The sequence below is a fragment of the Chelmon rostratus genome, chromosome 7 (assembly GCF_017976325.1).
Source record: "Chelmon rostratus isolate fCheRos1 chromosome 7, fCheRos1.pri, whole genome shotgun sequence".
Taxonomy (NCBI): Eukaryota; Metazoa; Chordata; class Actinopteri; order Chaetodontiformes; family Chaetodontidae; genus Chelmon; species Chelmon rostratus.
The window spans coordinates 3,326,969-3,348,892 of record NC_055664.1 but is presented as its reverse complement, the minus strand read 5'-3'; the positions used below and the strand labels follow the sequence as shown (position 1 = coordinate 3,348,892).

The 21,924-nt window shown below is 42.3% G+C and overlaps 1 protein-coding gene across 2 annotated transcripts in view; it reads right to left on the bottom strand.

The window, feature by feature from the left end:
- Positions 1-318: 318 nt before the first annotated feature.
- The window catches only part of tpst1 (tyrosylprotein sulfotransferase 1), a 46,253-nt gene continuing 24,647 nt past the window's right edge, over positions 319-21,924 (bottom strand). The window contains exons 3-6 of one of the 2 annotated variants that reach the window (XM_041940908.1): positions 16,328-16,526; positions 2,826-2,876; positions 2,155-2,223; positions 319-791 (exon numbers count right to left, since the gene is read on the bottom strand). In XM_041940908.1, coding sequence (XP_041796842.1) covers positions 2,188-2,223; positions 2,826-2,876; positions 16,328-16,526 — 286 coding nt within the window. In that variant the 3' untranslated portion in view covers positions 319-791; positions 2,155-2,187. The remainder of the gene's footprint in view (positions 792-2,154; positions 2,224-2,825; positions 2,877-16,327; positions 16,527-21,924) is intronic. The other variant, XM_041940909.1, reaches the window with a different exon arrangement.

Below are 21,924 nucleotides of genomic sequence, written 5' to 3'. Positions count from 1 at the left end.
ATCAACTCCACAGAAGCCCTTAATACAGTGGGAACTTGGGGCTGTTGGGGCACTTGCTTCCTTTGCCAGGCTGGTAATTGAACCTTGTTCATGTAAAAAAAGAAGCCTACAAATTTATTTACTACCATCAAGGATCAACTTTGTGTTTAAGGAAACACTTCTGTCTGACATTTTTCATTTCATTTCAATATTCAGTTACCCTCCCATCACTCTCCTCTCCATCTTGGTTCAGACTGGCTTGAATGGTGACATCAATCCGTCCGTTGAAATGAAAACAGACTGACAACAGGTTTTTAAAAAAGCATTGTTTATCACGGTTGATACTTCAAACTGATCAGTACCCATGACATTGCACAATACAAAGGCATGAAAAAAAATGTAACATTAAAATAGGTATTGCATTTTCCAAAAGCTAATTTTCCATTCATAAATACTTGCGATTTCAGTTCACTGCAGTTTCTTACAACAGAATCACAGAGTTTTTTTTTCTAAATAGCCAGAAATCATTTCTAAAAATCGATGAGCGTGATGTGACACGAAAAGTAACAATCAGCAGACATTCTGTGGGTGTGAGAAGTATTAGTATACGTTTGTTTTTGTACAGTACAACATCGAAGGCCAAGAGATCTCCGCAGAGGAGGAGTGGTAGCAGCCCGCAGGAGGAGCGGCGGACTCCGGTGAGGACACTGTCCTGCTGTGGTCATGTGACCTCTGAAAGGTGCTCAGGCCCAACACAGCTGGTGAGATGAGTGAGACGATGTCCAGAATTTTGTTTTCCACTGCACCAAGTCCTGTTCCAAGCAGAGCAGAGAGGGTTAGTGTTCCCACGGCGACTGACAAAACATCTCATTCATCGCTTCATTCAATGACTCAGTCAGAAATACCTTCCCGTCAACTGAGACTGTTAATGCTCCGACGCTGTCGCCAAGCTTGCTCATGGTGGAACTGTTGAGTCACTGTACATTAACGAGTTTGACCCTGAGCTGCTCTGTATGGTGCTGAGATAACTTCTGTTGTGATTTGGCGCTACATAAAAAAAAAGGCAGCAGATCCCAGTCCAGCACATACACTAAAAGGACATACTGTCCACTGGCTCCAGCTACATGTTGAGTGTACAGATGTAACAGCGACGTAGATCCTTTAATCCATGTTGAATTATTCCTTCAACAATCAACAGTTCTGGATTTCTATAATAACAATAATACATTTAATTTCTAGTGCACTTTTCATCGTCAGGATCTCAAAGTGCTACAAAGTTAAAGTTAAGCAAAAAAAGTTAAAGCAAAAAAAAAATAAAAATAAAAATGCTCAATGAAAACAATAAACAGGTTAAAATCAGTTCATAATCAACATTCATTGCACAGCGGTTAATCCATTCATGAGAAAATGACTATTGTCTACAGTTTATTACAGGACAGCAGTGATGGAGCATATTTACTGCTGTGGTACTTCAGTCATCCTTTTTACTCCACAACATTTATCTGACAGTTATAGTTACAAGTTACTTTCCAGTTATACATTTTACATATAAATTTAAATAAATTGATGCTTAAATATAAATATATAATATGACATTGGAATCTACATGTATATTGTTTTGATACTCAGAGCATATTTTGCTGACATGACTTGTGTAGCTACATACTACAGTAGGTTTACCTCAGTGAAAGTTTTCAATGCTGGACTTGTAATGGAGTATTCCTACATTATACTTTTTACTTCAGTTCTTCCATTACTGCACGGCACTTACTTACCAGTTACCACACAAATATGTCCAAACAAGTTGGCAGTCACAGCAGTTACAGTTTTTGGCTCATCTGCCATCAGCTCGTGTGATTAAAGTTCAAGAACACTTTGTGAAGTGATTTGTTTTTATGAAATGAATATATGAATATGAGCCCCTCATAGATCCATGGGTCTTACATTACCCTTTAACAGTTTTACCTTATGTGACACAACACACGGACACAGTGAGTCCAGCTGTGTTCAGGGAACAGATACAGTTTACATAAACTCTACATGCTCGTATAAATGACGGTGTGATTTTTCCTTTCCTGACAGATGCAACAAAGCTGACTGGATAGTGAGGAAACTGTCAAAGTCCCCACGCTGAGTTTTAGATGTAAAATCTTATTCTGCCATGTGCAGCTGTACCTGTGTGTTGCGGTGACGGCACGCTCTCTGCTCCTAACTGGGGTTGGGTCTCTCTGCAGACTTCTGAATCTGTATGGAGGAACAAAGGGCAGAAAACAGACAGGCAGCAGTTACAGTATCTGCTCTCAGCACGACAGGCAGCTCTGTGGCAAAGCAAGGAAATACCAGAAGATGCAACTTGAACCACCCAGAAGACAGCCACAGTCAGCTGCCTCACTCCCTTCAACATGTTCGCTTTCTCTCCCCTTATTCAATGAACATGGAGGCTGATCGTGTTGATCATTATTAGCAAATCAAAAGCAGCCACGCTCCTCTGAAGCACGTAGAAACTAGATGTAGATTTGTCCAACTGCCAGAGGAGGGCAGGAGTGCTCTTTAGCCAACATGAGGCTATTAAACCGTGAGACAACACAAAGAAACTAACAAACAAAACAACCACTAAAGATCAAAAACATGAAGACAATCATGAGGCGGAGACCAGAAAACAACAAAAGGCTGAATTATATGGCGAGAAACTAAAGTCAAAAACAAGAGATGAGTAACTGTGAGCAGATGGAAATCTGTAATGACTCCACTGAGCTGCAGATGGCTGAACTCAAATCAGACACTAAAAAGGCTGAATTTGGAAATAGAAAGAAAAAGCTCAACAACAGGCAGAAATGTTACTGTACCTGTGATTGTTCTTTTAGGAAATCTGGTAGCTGAAATTCACCTTTAAAGACCTGGAAAAACAAAGGACCAGGTTTAGAGATTTAGAGCTCCACAAATTCATTGAGTCTGCACGATTTCAGCAGATGGATTACCATGGTGAAGATCTACTGGATCACTGGATCATCACTTCACTTTTAAATCACTTAAGAAATGAGACATGTACAATGGCACGATTATCACTGCTTCACTCTGCGCTGAGCTGACACAGGCTGACAGATGACATCCACCTGAGAGTGCATCATGTAAGTGGACGTTTCCATCCTAAAAGGTGGAGGCTGCTGGACGCATGCCCGGGATTCCAGGATCTGCTCCTGGTGTCAAATAATACTCCCCCAGGGCGCTGACATGGGACCAGCCGTGACGTGTGTGTGTGTGTGTGCGTGTGTGTGTGTGTCTTTCCAGGAAATGAAACTCGGGGTCTCCCTCTCTTGCTGGCCTCGGCCACACAGTCAGCACACAACTGGGATGACTCCTGGATCTGTCGGGATTATTCCGAACATGTGTCTTATTACAGAATCTACACAGGAAGGCATCTCATTCATGCTCAGTGGAAACAACGCTGCAGCACGAGCTCACTGAGAGATAAAGGAGGATGTGGAGGGGGGGCAGCGGCAGTGTGGTGATGAAGACAAGGTGAATATCAGAGGAACTGAACAGACCGACATGAAGCAGGAGGAGTCTACAGGCCATCGGGGGGCAGCAGTGAGACCAGACTGCTGCCCCTCTGGCCTCTCTTCCTCTGTGGTTCCTATCACTACCACCTCACTCATCTCATCCCATCAGATATATGACTTTGTTTGGTTTTCCTGTCATAACAGTATAATGTGTAGTGTGCTAATGATGTGTAATGTATGTTGTACTGTCGTGAAGTGCTACAGTGTAGTAATGTATCAACCATTTGCTGTCTTTTTCCTCACATGATGAATCATTACATTTAATTGCAGACCTTGTGCAACATGCTTTGGCAGTCATGGCTTTATGTGACCATTTGTCAGCAGTAGTAGTGTCTTTTTTTATTTATTGGCCACTCAATGAAAGCTCCCTCCTGCCCTCGCACTGTATTGGGAAATGCATGGATGAAACCACAATGTCTATATTGTGAGAAATGGATGGTGTTCAGCTGCAATTGTCAGCAACTTGCTACCTAGCTTACATCCTACATTAGCCAAAGAGCTCATCATTGGCTATCTGCGTTATCTAGTAGTGTTAGAAGCTGCAGCATCACGTCTTGATGCATGCTCCTGCTAAGCCCATGAGCGCCAACTGTGAGATCAGCAAAGGGCTCAAAGTTTGAATCGTTTCATTATTCTGCTGCTTACATTTGGTGTCTGAATCATACTGTTTAGATCTATGTTAAAATAGAAGAGTGTAGTGTAGAACTGAGTGTAAATCCAGCCTGTGTGTTGCTGGTCCAGGTATGTTTCTGTACAGTGCGTGTGTGAACAGGGTCATGTTGTACTTGTACTTTTGAGAATTTCTAGTGGTAAAATGGTTTGGCAATGGGTCAGTGCCAATAAAGTCGATCTGAATTTGAAATCCGACTGCTCAGCACAGACAGGCATGAAAGTCTCTGACATGTGATGGTTTTGGGATGGTTCACTGCTTCCTCCCTCATCTATGTGAGATGGCTTTTTTCAAATGTTATCTAGCTAGAGGCGAAGGAAACTTGCATCTGCAGGCATTTACAAAGCACATCCAAATGTTTGACATTTAGAGGTAAAATATACACACATTCAGTGAAGAAGCAGGGTTAGTTCTGCATGTTGGACTGTTCAGTTATGTTTTCTTACTGCTGTTGCTTTGACTGCCCCTCTTTGTCACCACCAACCTCAACGGTACCTAAAACATCCCCAACATCAAACTCAGCTGCAGGCAAACGGAGGATTTAGGCAGAACAAGAGGCCAAAGATCGAATGAAAATCCAGAATGTGTATGCACTCATTATTTTTAATCTCAAAAAGATGCACAATCCAATCTTTGAATTTTTCATTTTCATTCCCTTTCTTGGACAGTGGGTTTCCATCACAGGGCCAACAGGAGGTGCTGAGTTACTGGAATCAGATAATCAATGAAATTCTTCCATTTGAAGCTGTGCTGAGCTTCCACACTGAGGGAGGAATGGGGCAAAAGTCCTGTGCCCCCCTCCTGGGCTCCAGTGATTTAAACTTCCTCAAAACCCAAAACTCATTCCTTAATCCCCCTGCGTGCCTTCATGCATGCTTGCGTGTTTGCCTGAAGTGGACGCAGGGCCAGAAGCCGAACGTAACGGCAGGCAGAGAGAGGCGAGCGCATGTTTCTGATTTCCTCCTGGGTGCCATTTTGCAGCTTTGCTCAGCGTACGAAGGCTCCAGGCCAGACTGCTGCGAGCCCGTCCAAACACAGAGGCCTGCACGCTAAGGCTGTGCACCAGGTCATACGCTCGGGGTAATAAATCCAAGTGGTGTATGATTAGGAAATGTACAGAAGAGGCTGAGCCGTCCTTCGCAGTGAAGACACACAAAGGCCAGGCTCGACGTCTGCGTGATGGGTGACTGCTGTAATACGAAGCCGGCCTGCTCCCGACCGGCAGACTGCGACCTCGAGCTCGATCACCTCTGTTCAAATGCTCATGAAAGGAGTAATATTCATAAGGTGGGAGCTTTGGTCTCTTCTACTGAGTGTGAAAAAACAAGCACAAACGCTGCTCAGCACGATCAAAGAGCCCTCTGACTGCCAGCGCAGGGATCGCTGCCTTCCTGTCATCTTCTCAGAGTTAGAGACGGCAAGCTGCCCTCTTTACGAGAAGCAGATTGCTGTTCAGCAGACTCTGTCCTCTCAACAATAAGTTGGTTTCTAATGAGAACTATAGGAAGCACTTCTGGTCCAACTGCATCTTTGACTTTTTAAGTAGAAACTGAACTGCGTGTTGAGCTTGAAACGCATGAAACGTGTTTAGTTGTCTCAGCACGACTAAATACATCTCATTTTTTGGTATCCATTCGGGAACTTTATGAGTTTGTGTTTATAGGCTCATTCCATTTATGAAGCTTGCCTTCTTTATTTTTATCCTTAAAGGGAAACAGACAACTTTTCAACTTTTCTCCCCCTAGCATTTCCGAGCGGTGAGATTGTTGGGGCTGCTGTCATAAAAACAACTGGACTGCTCTCCAAGAGCCAAACAACCCAGGATAAACTGAGTCTGTTTCCACATTTCAGAGAAGACAGTAACAAGAAAGAAGCATGTTCACTGAAGAGGTTTGGTCTAATGGAATAATAATTTAGTTTGAGTTTTGCTCCGCACAAACAAGTAACTACAGCAGGGGTTGGCGTAACAGTGGAGGGGGGGGGCAGAAGAAAACATGAGGAGAAAAAGCAAGAGTTAATTTATTAATGTAGTCTATAACAGAGACATTAAAGCAGATAAAAATGGTGCCTTCATTCTTGTACCTGGTGGTATACAGAATTATATAGTGAAAGCGAGGCTTTAGGGTACCAATCTAAATGCTGATGGGGTCATTATTGTATAGCCATTATATTGTACAATCAAGTTTAGTAAAGGACCTGTCTATTGCCAGTTTAAAAGACCTAAAACTGCATCACAGCTTTTCAGAAAACCCACATTAAAATCAGATATTTTGGCTGGAACGACCACACAATATTCCAACCCCTGGCCCTCACGACTGAAGTGTGAGGATCCAACATTCACTGCTCAACTGTGTCGTATGCAGTGGCCCTGAAAACCCGCCCCAGCACGCCTCAGCAGAGCCCAGTCGGGGAGGGACCGGCACAGTGCGGTCAGCCAAGGTGCCTGCTGGTACAAGCAGCAGGTCAGTCCAGTATGGCAGTGCCAAACTAAACCCTGCAGTGGTTCAGCATCAGTATTATGGCTGGAGCTCCCTGTGACTAAGCCTCGATCCCAGGGGGTTAAACGTGGCAACAGCCCAGTGCGTTTGAAAAGCTGCCAGTGTCGGCGGGGGAGAATGTCTCTGCTACTTCCACCCTCTCTGTGTGGAAACCTTCCAGGGATATTGTTACCTCTAACAAAACGCCTCTATCTGAGCTGCACACTGAAGCTCTTCAGGAGACTGGGTGTGTATGCATGCTCAGCTGTTTGCGTAGGCAGGGGGTCCCACTACCAGGCCTGCACAAGGCTTAAAAAACAAAACTTTGGGTTTGATGATACAAACTCATTACATCGTACCATTTTCAATCATCAGTGTGTGAAGATGTTTTGAGAGAGAAAGAACTTGAGATGATTTTCCTAATACCCTCAAAACACACAATCAAACCATTCAAAATCCTAGGACTGATCTTAAATCAGGTCTGGAATATCACATGTCAACAGTTTTTGGACAGAAATGTGTATGTATATGCAAGTATAGAAAACTGTCAAGCACCGAATCCCCTGTCAGATTCATCATCTCTTGTTCACTTATTCTTTGATCATATAGTTCCTGATTTAAATCTAAAGGCTTGTTTAGGTGAAGTTCTTGTCCGGCTGCTTGTTTTGAGACTAGAACAAATGGAAAAGTAGTCCAACCAGACATTGGCTAAAACTCCAAACTGGGTGGAGGACAACCCCGAATGACCCCGAATCAGAATGGCTCTCAACCTTTCCACTGAGAGAAGCCTGTGTCGAGAAAGCTAAATGACAAATAGGTTTTTGGTAGAAAAACAACATGCCATCACCATCAGGTACTGATAACCAACCTGGCTTTTTCTCTTTTCATGTTTGAAGGCTGAGTATTCTTAAAACGTCTTGTTTGAATGTTGTCATCCCACAGATTCCTCAATCTCTCTTCTAGAAATCTGTGTCTTTTGTGTCCTGGAAATCTCAACACAATGAGTTGTACAAATGGGGACAACAGAGGGACCTTTAGAACAGCCTCTCCTCACTCATGGTGCTGCACTGTTGTAGCTGTGTGAAGAATGAAAAAAAGGGTAGACTGATAGAGAAGTTCAAACCCTACATTACTTTAAAACCTCAACACACCTGGCCAATCTGAAAGTTACAGAAATCGTCGGACACAGATATCCTGGTTCCACCAGGTTTCCCATGTTGTTAGACGATCTGAAAAAAGCACTTTTGTTTGAAGCATGCTGAGGCCTCGAGCCTCCACCGTGCAACTACAGCAGATATGAATCAAAACATAAAGGCTGAGTAGATCTGGAAAACACAAACACTTCAACACTTGATCTGAGCTAAAGGAGTAAGACACACTGATCGATAAACACCTCACGTCAGGTCCTCATTAATAAATCTTTTAGCCACTTTCTTCTGTCCATGCTCGTCCAGCCGACGGTTTCATGAATACGAGTCTCGGTTGAAGTCTAAGAGCCAAAGAGCGCCACGGTGGCCGAGCACCGATGATGGTCCTGAATCAATATGATATGATTAGTCTGCACATCATTAACTGTCCTCACATCAATATGAAGGAAAAGGTCCAGCCACAGAGCCGAAGCACAACACGCTGGACGAGGAACTCTCCAGACATTTGCTTCTCATCTCTCCACTAACTCATCTTATTATTGTTACTGTGGAGAAACTGAGAACTTATTGATCCCAATATTCATTTCTCACCAGGGATCAGCACAACTGCAAAGCCACTTAAAAGCTATTGATTGTGGCTTCAAGAGCCAGGCCTGACCAGCCTCATTTACAGCAAGCTGGAACAAGCTCTGCTCACCAGCAGTCAGAGGTGAAGCAGTGAGGAGCAGAAGTCCAGGTACGCTCAGTGCAAGTCCCATTAGTGGAGATCTCAATGCAAGATACAGCACATACACATGACTGGGTTCAGTTGCAATCTATGGGCTGTATGTCAAATTGTATTAAAATACGGAGCAATTTCCAAATGGCAAAAACCAAAGTGGCAACAAATTTAGCAAGTCAAAGTTGAAGCTGACGATTGTTGATTTCACCCACGATAACTGACTGAGACGCAGCAGTTTGTTCTGTGAACTATAAAGAAATCTTGATACCTGCTTGGTTGATATGCAAACTGTCCGCATTGAGCTGCTTGCACATTTACCAAAGATGGTTGTGTGAAAGAAGGACTCTCCAGTGTCTTTTTACTAATCGTAAAAGAATAACAGAGAGGCAAGTTTGTCATTATTAACATGAATAGCCAACTATGTAAGTGTTATCAACAAACATAATCCACTTTCTAATGTTATATAGGGATATTATTCGATAAGACAATGTAACACTAATCCAAAATAATAATAATATAATAATAATGTGAACAACATGTGTTTGTGATGATACTTGGTAAAATCATACCTTGTTCAATACTGTGTAGACCACAAATACAGTGTAAAGGTTTAATTTATATTTTAATTTCAATTTAAACTAATCACAATATTGACCAGAGAACTCACAATTAGATATTTAGTATAACTTTCTAACGTTTTTAAAATAATGGTCCAAACCATCCTGAAACCCAGTGCTCCTGGATCAGGTACAAGAACGCCTTGACTAGAGATCAATAGCCTTCATACACTGTAACATGACAATGGTAGTGAACTAAACCTTTGCATGCCTACAAATGAATCTCTGGAAGCTTTCTGGGTTCAGAAACAGAAACACAGAGGTTTTAGGGAGATAGACATCGACAGTTAAGCGCTTTGGCCACAGGGCAGACACTGCTGGGAAAGATTACCTTGAAGACGGGTCTTCACTCACAGTAAAAAACAACAAAGCACCACAGAGATAAGGCTGCTGTCAGCAGGTCAAGCTTCCGTAATCAGCCACATCGCTGCATCTTCACAACACAAACACACACTGTGTTCTCTGCTGAGCAGCTACACTCGGGCTGCAAATGCTGTGGTGAAATCAGCGCTGGAGAAGAGATGAGACAGAGGGCAAATATTTGGATGGGCTGGGTGAAAATTCAAGACAGCAGAGCGAGCATTTCCACATGTGGTTTCATCATACGCTTCATTTCAGGGCTGGTTGCCAGATGTCTTATGCAATGCAACGCAGAAATTGGGGCTGAGGGTGGGCGGGGTGGTGAGTGGTCCTGACTTCAGTCAGACTGAATGCTCACCATTCAGATAAGAATCCTCCTCCTCAATAATACCTTTAGAAGAAGAAATCTAGAATTTAAATGCCAGATATTAAACAAATTAACTGGACTGACCCTCCACCAACAAACAGGAAGAAAATGAAGAAAGGGAAAAGGGTTACACTGATGGAGTACAATAAATCAAAATGGTTGAGTCTGCAGATAGTTGTGGGAAGTAGATAGTTCAGGGAAACTCATCCAGCAGTATTCAGAGAAGAAAACAGCCATATCCATACCTGTATCTCCACACCACCACCTTTATACAACCCAACAGCCAGACCTTGGATTTATTCAATGCTAATGTTGCTCAACGTCTGCTGGATGTGTTAATAAGCAGCTGGTTGCTAAGACATTCACCATAACAATTTAATGACACGACATTATGTTGATGTTGGGCGCCAATCAAAAACTATTGAGGTTCAGTGCCCCAGCCTGGAGGTAAATACGCCCATAAAACAACAGACCAAAGGCAGAGACCTTTGTCTTGGAGCATTCTGACACGTAAAAGCAAAGTGGCCACGGCGCCCTGTGAGAAGCGTCTTGTTCACTTGGAGGAACTGGCTGATAGGAGATCCTCCTGCAGGAATTCCAGCCCAGGAGGAAAGGGAGGGGGAGGGCGAGCAGACAATAATATAAACCCTGCAGCTGGGTTTGATGCAGGGGAATCACACTAATAACCTGCAGATGTACACAGCATAAATCTGAGCAAATGAGCATCAATACACACACACAAGTCTGTTGTGAGGAGTGTTAGCTATTGCAGGGAGCAGAGGCGGAGGAGGAACCAGGACACATAGACATGGATGTTTACTGCATCCAAAACATGTCAACAGGACCACAGGCACAGCTGAGAAGCATTAACATGCAGAACATGGTGATAAGGCGGATGGAACAGCATGAGGACTTGATATCTGACCAGCAGTCTGACATATGGCAGCTATGACAGAAAACTGGTTACATACACCGTGAAGACTCAGCTTTAAAGCTACAATCCAGCATTTTGGCAAATGTGTTCGTTTGTACTCATCTTACAATGAGACACTGTGGTTTCAGAGGATTTCACTTAAACACAATTGATCAACAACAGCTGTCTGTGATGACTGCAAGTAGTATTTCAAAAGTCGAGGGGCAAGATGCATAAAGCTGTGCAGCAGAGCTTCTCACAGTCCGGGTCTCGGTCCACATCTGGGCCGAACGGCACATCAGTCTGGACCGTGCCCACATCTCAGTGACTGGTAGCTGGCGGGCCGCGGGCCACATCCATCCCGCATACATTAATGAATTAAGAGCATGCGCACATGTGAATTTATTCACCGGGGGAAGAGGTGACGAGCCGGAGAGTCCGTAATTCATAGCTCACCCGTTCTACAGACACTGATACACTCTCTACCCGTGGACTGACCATCAAAGCTCTCATGTGGTCATTCCCTGACGCCACCAGCAGAGCACTGGCCGGATACGGGAGGTAACTCCAGAGTTGTCCCAGAATCACTGAGCTTGTCTAATAGACGCAAAAGGCGTTACTTTGGTTTTTCATTGGCCTGTTGTATTGAGTCCCACACTGAGTATTTGTTTGCTTTCTGGGATCCCAAACAGGAGGTTTTTGCTGAGCTCAGGACTCATTCACTGGTAGCTGAACTGTTTGGTTTGTATTCAACACTGACTGCATGAGGTCTGAGAGCATTTTCTAATTAAGCTAGTTATCATTATGGATTTCCCATGGTTTTATGATTATGGTCACACTGATATACACTAATAAAACTAGCATTCATTACGTAAGAAAGTGAAAATATTAAACGATAAGCTAATTAGGCCATTTTTTATGTGAAAGTCTGGCCCCCACAGTGCATTCTCAGAAAAATGCAGGAGGACCCCAGCTGTACCTCAATACGTTATAAAGTGCAGTGTTGCAGTAAATATACAGTGTAGCTGGAGATCATTCACAGCGATCCTGTCCCCAGATGAATGCGGTTTTAATGTGCCTGATTTCTCATTGATGTCATGGCGACATTAACAGCTGGAGAGTGTTGTTGCTGCTGAGTTCACACATTAACCTTGCACTGGAGAATCTGCTATCAGCTCCTAAATGGTAGATACAGAATGTGTGTCTCTCATAAACAAATCCTACAACTGGTGTAGTCTAAGTCTTTTCTGCCTCGGTTTCATGCTGGCCCAATCACAAGACACGGGACATCAATGAACTGATTCAAATCCACAACTAAAAATATGTGCACACACCAAGACAAATATGCATTAAGGATATTCCTAATGACTTTTTCCCAGACAATTTTAAAAAAAGAAGTTTAAACTTAGGCTAGCTGACGAGTCTAAAAGTAAGAAACTCAGAAAACAGTCAAAATGGAGCATGATCTAAAAGAAAGAATACTGTGTAAAAGAGCAATTTTAAACTGGTAATCACATTCCTTAATAACCAAATCTTGGAGAAATCTTGGAAATCTTTGGGGCTGGTCCACATGCCGGTCCACGTGTTCCAAAAATCCAAACATTTTTGCATCCAAAAATGATGCTTGACAACAAAACACTGCTGGAAAACACTGGAAAGTGGAAGCAGCAAATATAACAGTTACACATTTGTTACTGCAGTGAATACTGATCAATATATTGAATATGATCATGAGTACACTATAATTGAGTCTTGTTGTTCAGAAGAAGTCTTCTAAGAATTAGAAGGTCTTATCTTATTAAGTCAACATGAACAATAAACTCGGCTACATCAAACACTATAAGAACAAGTTACTTCAACTCTTAAGTTCAGATCTTGTGGAGAGCATAGGAAGAGGTATTCTGCCACCTTGTCTGTAGTTTCCATCTATGTTTGTGGTGAGACAAACTTTTTCCAACGAATACCCAAATGAAAAAAAAGAAGTTCCCTCTTGCCTCACTTGCACTGCAAATGTTTTCCGTTTGAGTCATAACAGCCCTGACAACATGACGAATTGCACCAAATACATTCTTTCTTTGCGTCCTCGTCCCCCTTTTTCGGTTCCCCTCAAACTAATGGAAAAGCAATCCAAATGCTTCGGGAAAGTATATTGGCTAACACTCCAAACTGGGTTAAAGACAAACCCACCAAGCACTATTAGAATTGCTCTCAACTTTTCCACAAAGAGAAAATCAAACCACACAACCCACTGAGCAACATCTAGTCTGAAACCAGCAGCCTGAGGACGTCACACAGTCAAACTCATATGATCCAAATGACTGTAAAACCTTCAATAGACACCAGAAATCAGGAATGAGGTTAAAAGTCTATTCTAAGTTACTCAGTCATTCTGATATGGTGGGTGCTCTTTTATACAGAAAGCTGTTCAAACGCCTGTGTTCTGCTCCACCCCCTCCCCTCACAGTTAACGGCCTGTCTTGGATATTTCGGTTTCACTGACTGTGCAGATTCTGGCCTCTTGGGCGTTGTGTGGTTGTGCTTTTTGTGACCAGTGAGGCACTTCCTGCCGGAATGAGAAACGGTAGGAAATAGTGCCGATGCTTTGCTGCGTGATAAATCGCAGGACCTCCTGTTTGTGACACAGAAACACACAAACAGTGCTGATGAGATAACCGCCTTCACTTACTGTGACCTGCACCATGACACTGATGCAATTCAGTTGAGACACAAACACAGACCGACTCATTAGTGCAAGAGTACTGTACTGTATATGTGACTGCTTATGAGTTAACAGCACACTGTGAAAAATGGAAAGCAAGGTAAATCAACAAGTCACAGCTTGACACGAACATTATTTCTAAACATTACAGTCAAGATGTTTCAAAACTGTGGGCATGAACCTGATATTCTACCGTCCATTCCGCTGGTTTGAGGCTTGGTGGAACATCTTTGCAGGGACTTTTCTGTCATTCAGCCACAAGAGCACTAGTGAGACTGATGTTAGGTGGTAAGACCTGGCTTGAGGTGGTATTTCATGGCAAAGGTGTTGGATGGGGTTGAGGTCAGGGCTCTGTGCAGGTCAGTCAAGTTCTTCGACCTCAAACTGGAAAACCATTTCTTTATGGATGTATAGACTACAACTGGACGGATAAATCTTCTGGACCGATATATGGTTGATATTAGTTTTTTAAATCTATATTGGTGTAGGTGTATATGTCATTTAATAACATGCTAAAGTACAGAAATTTCAAAGATATGTTTCAGGTGGTTGAGCCCAAACCACATCCACTTACCTTTGGCCATATAATGTAGAAAATTGTGTAGAGAAACCATGAAGCAATTAGTGTCACAAAGGCATGCAACAGCTTAACTTCAAGGTAAACTTATACATTTGCTGGTTTACATAACAGGAGCCTGGTCCACTTCCATTCTCAGGTTTGCTTGGAAATATAAGTACTGAGAATAAGCATTTGGGGTCGCACAATAACAGACAGTACGACTGAACAGACAAGATGTTTAAGGAAAATACCAGGATACCTGGAAAGAGATCCAGGCTTTGTGCTTTGAAGAAACAAATCAGCCAGAAATGTTTGGTCAGCAGTCCAACGGGGGAGAGGCCAAAACACACTATGTCTATGGACACAAGTCTTCAGTCTGTATCACCACTAAACTGCTGATCCGACTATAAACAACCCTTTCACAACACAATATTTCCCCACTTTTCTACAATGTTTTCATCTGAACAATGACTGTAACACTGTACCGTTGTAGTCTACCAGCAGAAGACAGCTCAACATTTTCCCAAGTCATAACAGGAAGGAATCAGAGTAACACACACTACAGCTGCTCCAAGGATGTCCAAGTACAATGTGAGGCCACCTTCTTCTCAGCAGTCTTGATGACTTACACTAATTTATTTATGTCTCAAAATTAGTGCTATCAAGACTGACTGATGTTAGCACTTCTTTTATTGCCCAATTCAACACACTGAAACAATTGGGCATCTAAGCACCAGGAGGACCTTGAAACCTCGCCTCCACAGACCTTGAGAGATAAAAATAAATCAGAGAATCTAGTCCTCTAGCACACGCATTCACTTTGCAACTCAGAGAGGAGCTGCAGAGCATGTCACCTGATAGCTCAGCTTCAGAAAAGGGTTTGATAAAACATATTCTGCTCCAAAAATAGCGAATGCCTTCCCAAGACGGCAGCAGTGTTTGACATCTGGCAAGGACATCACTGCTGAAGCAAAGAGGAGCGTGCTCATGCACAAACACACCGTTTCTGTGATGTCAAGAGCGGGTCGGCCATTAATCTTAAGGGTGGTGGCTGGATCTTCCTGCTGTCCACGTGTCAAATTATCTTTCAGCTAGACACTGGAAACCAAAAGTATGTGTATGGCGTAAAAAGGTAAGTCACACTGACTTAACAAAAGCAAAGCATAATGCTGCTGTGGCAATCCAGGACATCCCATATCCGAAGCCTTAGGAAACACATGTACACAAAAGAGACTAATCCTTAGTATGAGTCGAGCTCCAAACTACATACAAAACCCAATAATCCAACTTGATAGCGTCTCTTGATGGGACTCTTCCTGCCTGTTGAGCACCACAGTCTTTTAAATTCCACAACCCCAGTTTGTAACACAGGCTTCCTGTCATAAATATGACAGCTCCAAGCCCCCTGAGAAGACCCTGATGACATCATTATGACATCATTAGGGATAATCACAGAAGACATGATACGACTGTTTCACAGGCTGAGACTTTGACATGTGCAACTGGTGGAGTATGGAGACATCGTTCTTGTGGGACCTTATCATGCAAACGTCAGAAAAACTTGAAAGTCGTATTGTTCACTGACCCTCAGATCAATGACACAACCTGTAATTATACTCGTGCTGTTGGTGCATTGCAAGTGAATTTCTTTTCGGCCCATCGGTACAGTATTGTTATTACTGTGGTGATTTCCAATGTGTTGACCTCACATTCCAGAGAGGCACTATTACAGTGCAGCATGAAAATCATGATGTGGAGAGCACAGTAGTAGTAGTACTGAATACTGCACTATATTTTGGAGATTGGACAAAAATATGTCATTTGTAGTAAACGAGCTTAAACAGTATGGCCTCTTTAAAGGAACAGTTCAGCATTTTGGTTCGACAATATAGTAGTTAAATGAGAAGCTCTGAACCACTCGCTAAAGCCAGTTAGTTCACTAAATAAACACATCATATTTTGTGGTCTCACAGGGGGTTGGGCACTGGATTGTTTATTGGCCAGTGACTTCAAGAAGAGCCGTGTCTTAGTGCTTAGCAATGCTAACTAGCTGCTGGCTGTAGCCTCATAATTACCATACAAACGTGAGTGGGATCAATTTTGTCATCCAACCCTCACTAAGAAAGCGAATAAGCATATTTCCCAAAATGTTTCAAGTATTCCTTTAAAATATTCCTCTCCAAACTGTCTCATGTTCTGGTGGAAACAACTATGTTCGTGTTCTGATCTGTACTCACCCTTCTGGTGTTGTCCAGGACTTTGGGGTCAGGCCGGCCATAGTTGGGAGGATTGGCATGGGGGTCGTAGCCCAGTCTGGACAACATTGGGGCGATGACGGCCATGTCCCTCACCACGTCAGCTGGGATCTTCCCCACCCACTTGGACAAGGCCTCCACATTGACGGGCTTGATGACCTGGTCTGTGGACCTCTCCACCCTAACAACACAACAAAAAAATGTTTTTCTCAGCGGTTAAATTAAGTAGAAAGCTATTGATTAGTTCCAGGTTGTTGAAGCATGTTTACACTGCCAAAGATCCCAGCTTTCAGTCCCAGATGGGTCACTCTATTCACCACCAAGCCCTCACATCTATTCTAAATGCTCTGTTCCTGTATGCTGCAAAGGTTTCTTAAGTCCTGGTAAAAAACAGCAATTAACCAGTCACACCTTTTAAATTCTTTCTGCTGCAGGTCAAATGTTATGGACTCACTGCAGGTTTATGAATTCACTGTAATTGTCATTACTTCCTTAACGCACACACAGTTCCCTTTGAGCCTTGTACAAATGAAGTTAACACTGTTTAGTGACTGACCATCATTCACTGGATGACATTATCAGTGTTGTCACAGCATCAGCATTGTTTGCTCAGTTTGTCCCCAAATGGCCCAGTTTACAACAAACCAGCCCCCCTTTTCAGTTCTGTTGATGTCTGTAGTGGGACCACGAGGCCCTATTAAAGATGGCTTCTTAGCCTCCACTCTCAGCAGGTCCCTGTGACATGTGCTGAATAATTGACCTCTCTTTATATCGGTTCCTTCCTCTGTCCACATGCTTCACATTTCATAAGATTTAGCATCCATGTTCAGCCTATCTCAAACTCAACATATGGGCTAAATATAGTTTCCTTGATCTTACTTATTCAGAGTAATCTCACTGACTGTGTCAAAGGGGAAGTACTGATAAGAACCACAGAAGTTCATCAAGCTTTCAGACCAAGCTACAGAATCAAGGTGACTTCCCACAGACAACATCTAGAAAGCTCCCCTATCTGTTGTCTGGATAACGTCAACCCCAACAATTCTGGCTTCTCTGTAAATTATTAATCGTCTGCAATTAAATATTCAACAAGCAAAGGGACTACAGCTTTTGTTTTCTGGAATGAGCAAAGTTTACCACCACTGACCAACAGGCGGGATCTGATGTCAGATGTACAGTATGAAGATGTGGACGACAGCGATCTATTAAAATATTCCATGAGCACAGTAAACCTTTGCAACTGACTTGGATCTGGCTGGCAAACATCAGCTTGAAAATATTTTAGATATTATACAACTCCAAATACCATATTGTATTACATCACTCAGGTGATTAGACTTCTGAAATAGATTCTTAGTTTTTCAGAACCAGTGGTGGGGAGATTAAAAAAACAGAAGCTACTTGTATAATGACGTGTGTGCAGTAAAGCAGCAGCTGTCACTTCACAGTCACAGTTGGATTTTACTTCACGATTAGGTTCCATGACATTTCCTCCCCTTTCCACAATGCTCCTATATTTCAGTTTGCAACAGAAAAGTATTAGGTAGTAGGTAGAACTTAGTAGTAGGTGAGAACTTTATCTGAGTACTTCCTGGTTAAATCCCAAGATGATTTGTCAGAAGATTGCACGATTGCATGTAACACGGTTTCATTATTGTTTAATCTCACGATTATTTTCTAGGTTAATAATTTTGTTGGTAAAATGCTAGAGAATAGTGAAAATTGCACACCAAACGTTCTCAAATCACAAGAGAGAAGAAGCTGAGAGAAGCTTCTACAGTGACTTTTTGGCATTTTTATTGCAGATTAGTTTTTTGTTGATTCACTAATTGTTTCAGGTGTAGTGCACAATATATACAGGGACTTAGTGAGTATTCAGACCATTTTTCTGCAGGTAGACTTCATTGGAGTCCTCCTGTGGCAGATTATATAGATTGGACATAATGTAGAAAGGCAGCTATCTCTCTATAGGGTCACACAGTTTATAGTGCTCGTTAAAGATAAGGACTAAAGCAAGATTCAAACTTTATACTCTGTACAATCCTAGATGTAAATGTATTCAAGCACACAGAAAGTGTATCCAACAGTATGAAACCAGTGAAAGTGGCACAGTGAATTGGAACATTGGTAAAAGGGTCAATCTGGTTTCCATTTATCCTGGTGCAAATCTGGGATTCCTAACCCGTCTAATCAATGGAAAGTCAGCTGCGGGACTCAAAAAATGCACATCTTACACACTTTTTCTACCATCCAAGGGATTTTTTATCCAAAAAGTCTGACATATTCTAATAAACAATTCATCCAGTGTCACTCTAGTTTAAGATTTGATGTAAGGCTGAAATATATCATAGTCAGTCATTTCTTTATTCTGCAATTAAATTTGGGCTTGGAATTTAAAACTGTGTGAAAAACATTTCACTGTTATTGAAATAAAAGCCTCCTATGTACAAAAAGCCACTTCTTCTGATCCTCCAGGTCTCTTCCCACACGTCACACGTTTACCATCTGCAGTCCCGCTCGTCAATCCCTATGTTTCCTGTCTGACTATACCTCAATACGGCAATTCACTTCCCTCTAATCCATTTACTTTGCAATTGAATCTTTACACTGTATGAGCATAGTCTCCTGCATGATTAATAGAGTGAGCTGGTTTTGTCATCTCAGGAGGATGGTGGAGATGGTTTCTGAGAGACGGGCCACGATCCAAACATCCACTCTGCAACAAATGGGTAGGGAATCACTTTAGGTAACTCCATCAAGCCCAAGAGGCTGCTAAGTGTTGACGTGGAACATAAACTGATAAAGACAAAGACTGAACGCAGCTCAGCTTCACCATCACGTTAGATGAAGGAAATCTAACAACAGAATGATCTCCTGCATACACCGACACACACAGAGGCATACACACTGTATTTTCCTCTGAATACAATCTACAGTCATACACAAGCATCTAAGCTTCTGAAAACAGCTGGGGGGAGTTTGGGGAGTTGCACTGGCTCCCAGCCTGGGCGAAGGGTCACCTTTAGGGGATCACAATATAATCAAATGGATAAGAAAGAAATATTTACATTTACAAAACAAAATTTTACTCTGTTCTTTTTTTCTTTTTTGCAGTGAAATATTGAGTTCTTTCACATCTTCAGGCATCTAAAATCCTTCAAATGAAATAACCTCAGAAGGAATAATTCACATTTTGACAAACTGAACAGAACTCATGTTCACACTGAAGTCATAAGTTGTGACAGGGGTTTCAAGTAGACTATGCTTCACTTTAATAGGTCACAAGCCGAAACCTCTGGTCGATAGTAACACATTTCGAAACAGTAGTCATAGGTCAGGAGTCCTGACCTGTAAAAGCCAACCAGTGACTGTCTGACATCTAATGCCGGATGATCACATGCTGTAGGTCAAAGTGTGTCCTGCATGCATTACAAAATGACTCTGACATGGTAGAGTGTAATGCCATTATTACAAAGTCAGAATGCAGTCTTAGCTAACCACAGCACAGTGCTGTTTAATTTAGAGCTGAGATTATTCATCGCTGGTGGACAGAAAATTATTTTTAATAATTCTTCTGTGACGTGATAACTTGCTGCTTAAGTGTGTCATACAAATATATTTGTGATCTTAATATCTATGTTGTTTTGGATTATTGGTCGGAGAGGAAAAGCAATTTGAATATGTCATGTTGAAATTATCAATTAATGCATTTATTGAGTAAAAACAGTAATAAGTAACAGTAAGTAAGTTATTACCAAGCATAATCACAGATGTTTCTTGGTTTTACACAAAAGGAACCAGATAAGACTAAAAAAAGTTGCTTGTTGTTAGTGTCCTCAAGGGTTCTTCTTTTAGTCAGTCAGTGAGAGAAAAGGCAAGTACTAAAAATGTTCTATAGAAGACAACATAACTTCCATTAACGGTACACTGTGGCGTTCAGTTTGCATTCAGTGTTACTCGCCACAGCTCAACTCTAAACTTGTGTGTAGTAACTTGTATGTGTTCACAAAACTCGTAAACTTGTACAAGGCCGACCAAAATGTTCTTCCTTTACAGAGTTGACAAGACTGCATGTTTACGTCCATGTTTACTTGCTTGTGAACGTCTTTGCTGGCATATTGGGGGTTTCTTGGCGTGCTACCGCCACCTGTGGATATGTGGAATAGCGTGACACCATTGGCAGGAACGTGCACATGCATGAGAGAAACAAAACAGGGACCCACCTATGGAAAAGCACTCCATAGCAAACCAAAACTCCAGTGACCTTTTAGGAAAGACATCCCATGAGTGACTGACCACTCAACTTCCAATGTTCAATAATAATGACGGCATTCAAAAGTGTGTTATGTTCATTGATAACAGCTATACAGTTGCCCACTTGTGGCAAAAATGAACAAACTGTGTAAAAGTCTTGATATCTGACTCACGACCCTTCATGCTACTATTGCAAGCTCTGCTAGCGTCTTCCTCAAAGTGACACATAGTGGCATCCCTTTATCAAAGAAAGCATCTTTGGCTGAGTTTCATAGTGCAGACACTGCAAAGAGCAGTGTTGAGGGTAATGCATTACAAAAGTAACACATTACAGTAATATATTACTTTTTGCTGTGATGAAGTGAAGCTGTGTTACTAATAAGATTTCAGATATATTATTACAATTACTATACCACAGAACACATACTAACGTATTACTTTCAGCTTAAAGTAACTACATGAAAGCAAAAAGAAAAAACTAAGCAGCCCTAACAAAGAGTATGTTAATATTAATGAGGAAACAACAAATCAGTTAGCAATGGTTACAGCTTGTGAGTTCAATGTTAGAGTACGCTCAATGTGAGCAGAGCCAGGACTGAAGCAGGACAAAGATACTCAACAGCATGCTAACATGGGGGGATGTAAATATCCTGTTTGTTTCCTGTTAGTTAAAATCATTTGCAGCCACACTGCTGAACAAGTGACACACACACACACACACGCGCGCACACACACACACACACACACACACGCACACACAACATCTTTAAATGTGATGTGACAAAAAAACCTTTCCACCCATCACGTGACCACTTCCCTTCAGGCTGATGCTCTTAATGGCCTCCAGCTTGTCAATTATTCATCGCTGGGCCTCCTTCAGCCAAGGTGGTGTTCTGTATCACCACCGGCTGATAAGAGACAATCGGACAGAGACATCCCAAATAGGATGGAGAGCTAGGGGGAAGGGATGGAACGGCTCCCTGTTCTGGGATAAGTAATGGATCAAGTCGCTCAGCTAGGCAGGGCCTCCACTAAATCAAGGCCAAGTAATTGATGTTAATGCTACGGCAAGGTCCCACTCTGGGGCCTGGTTGCCCGCTGATTGAGATTTCATGTAGATAGAGACCCGAAGCTGCGAGACTGTGGAGAGTGAAGAGTGCTGGTGGTTGAAGAGGGCAAGAGGCATTTTCTGCCAGGTGTCATGGGGGTTGACTTTAATGCACTGTGGGCAAAGTACTTGAGAGGAGGTGGGGCAAAATGTTTATGATGGTAAAAGGTAGTTGCGCTGCCCTGAAGGCCACTTGTGGCTGGCCTCCTTTAACATC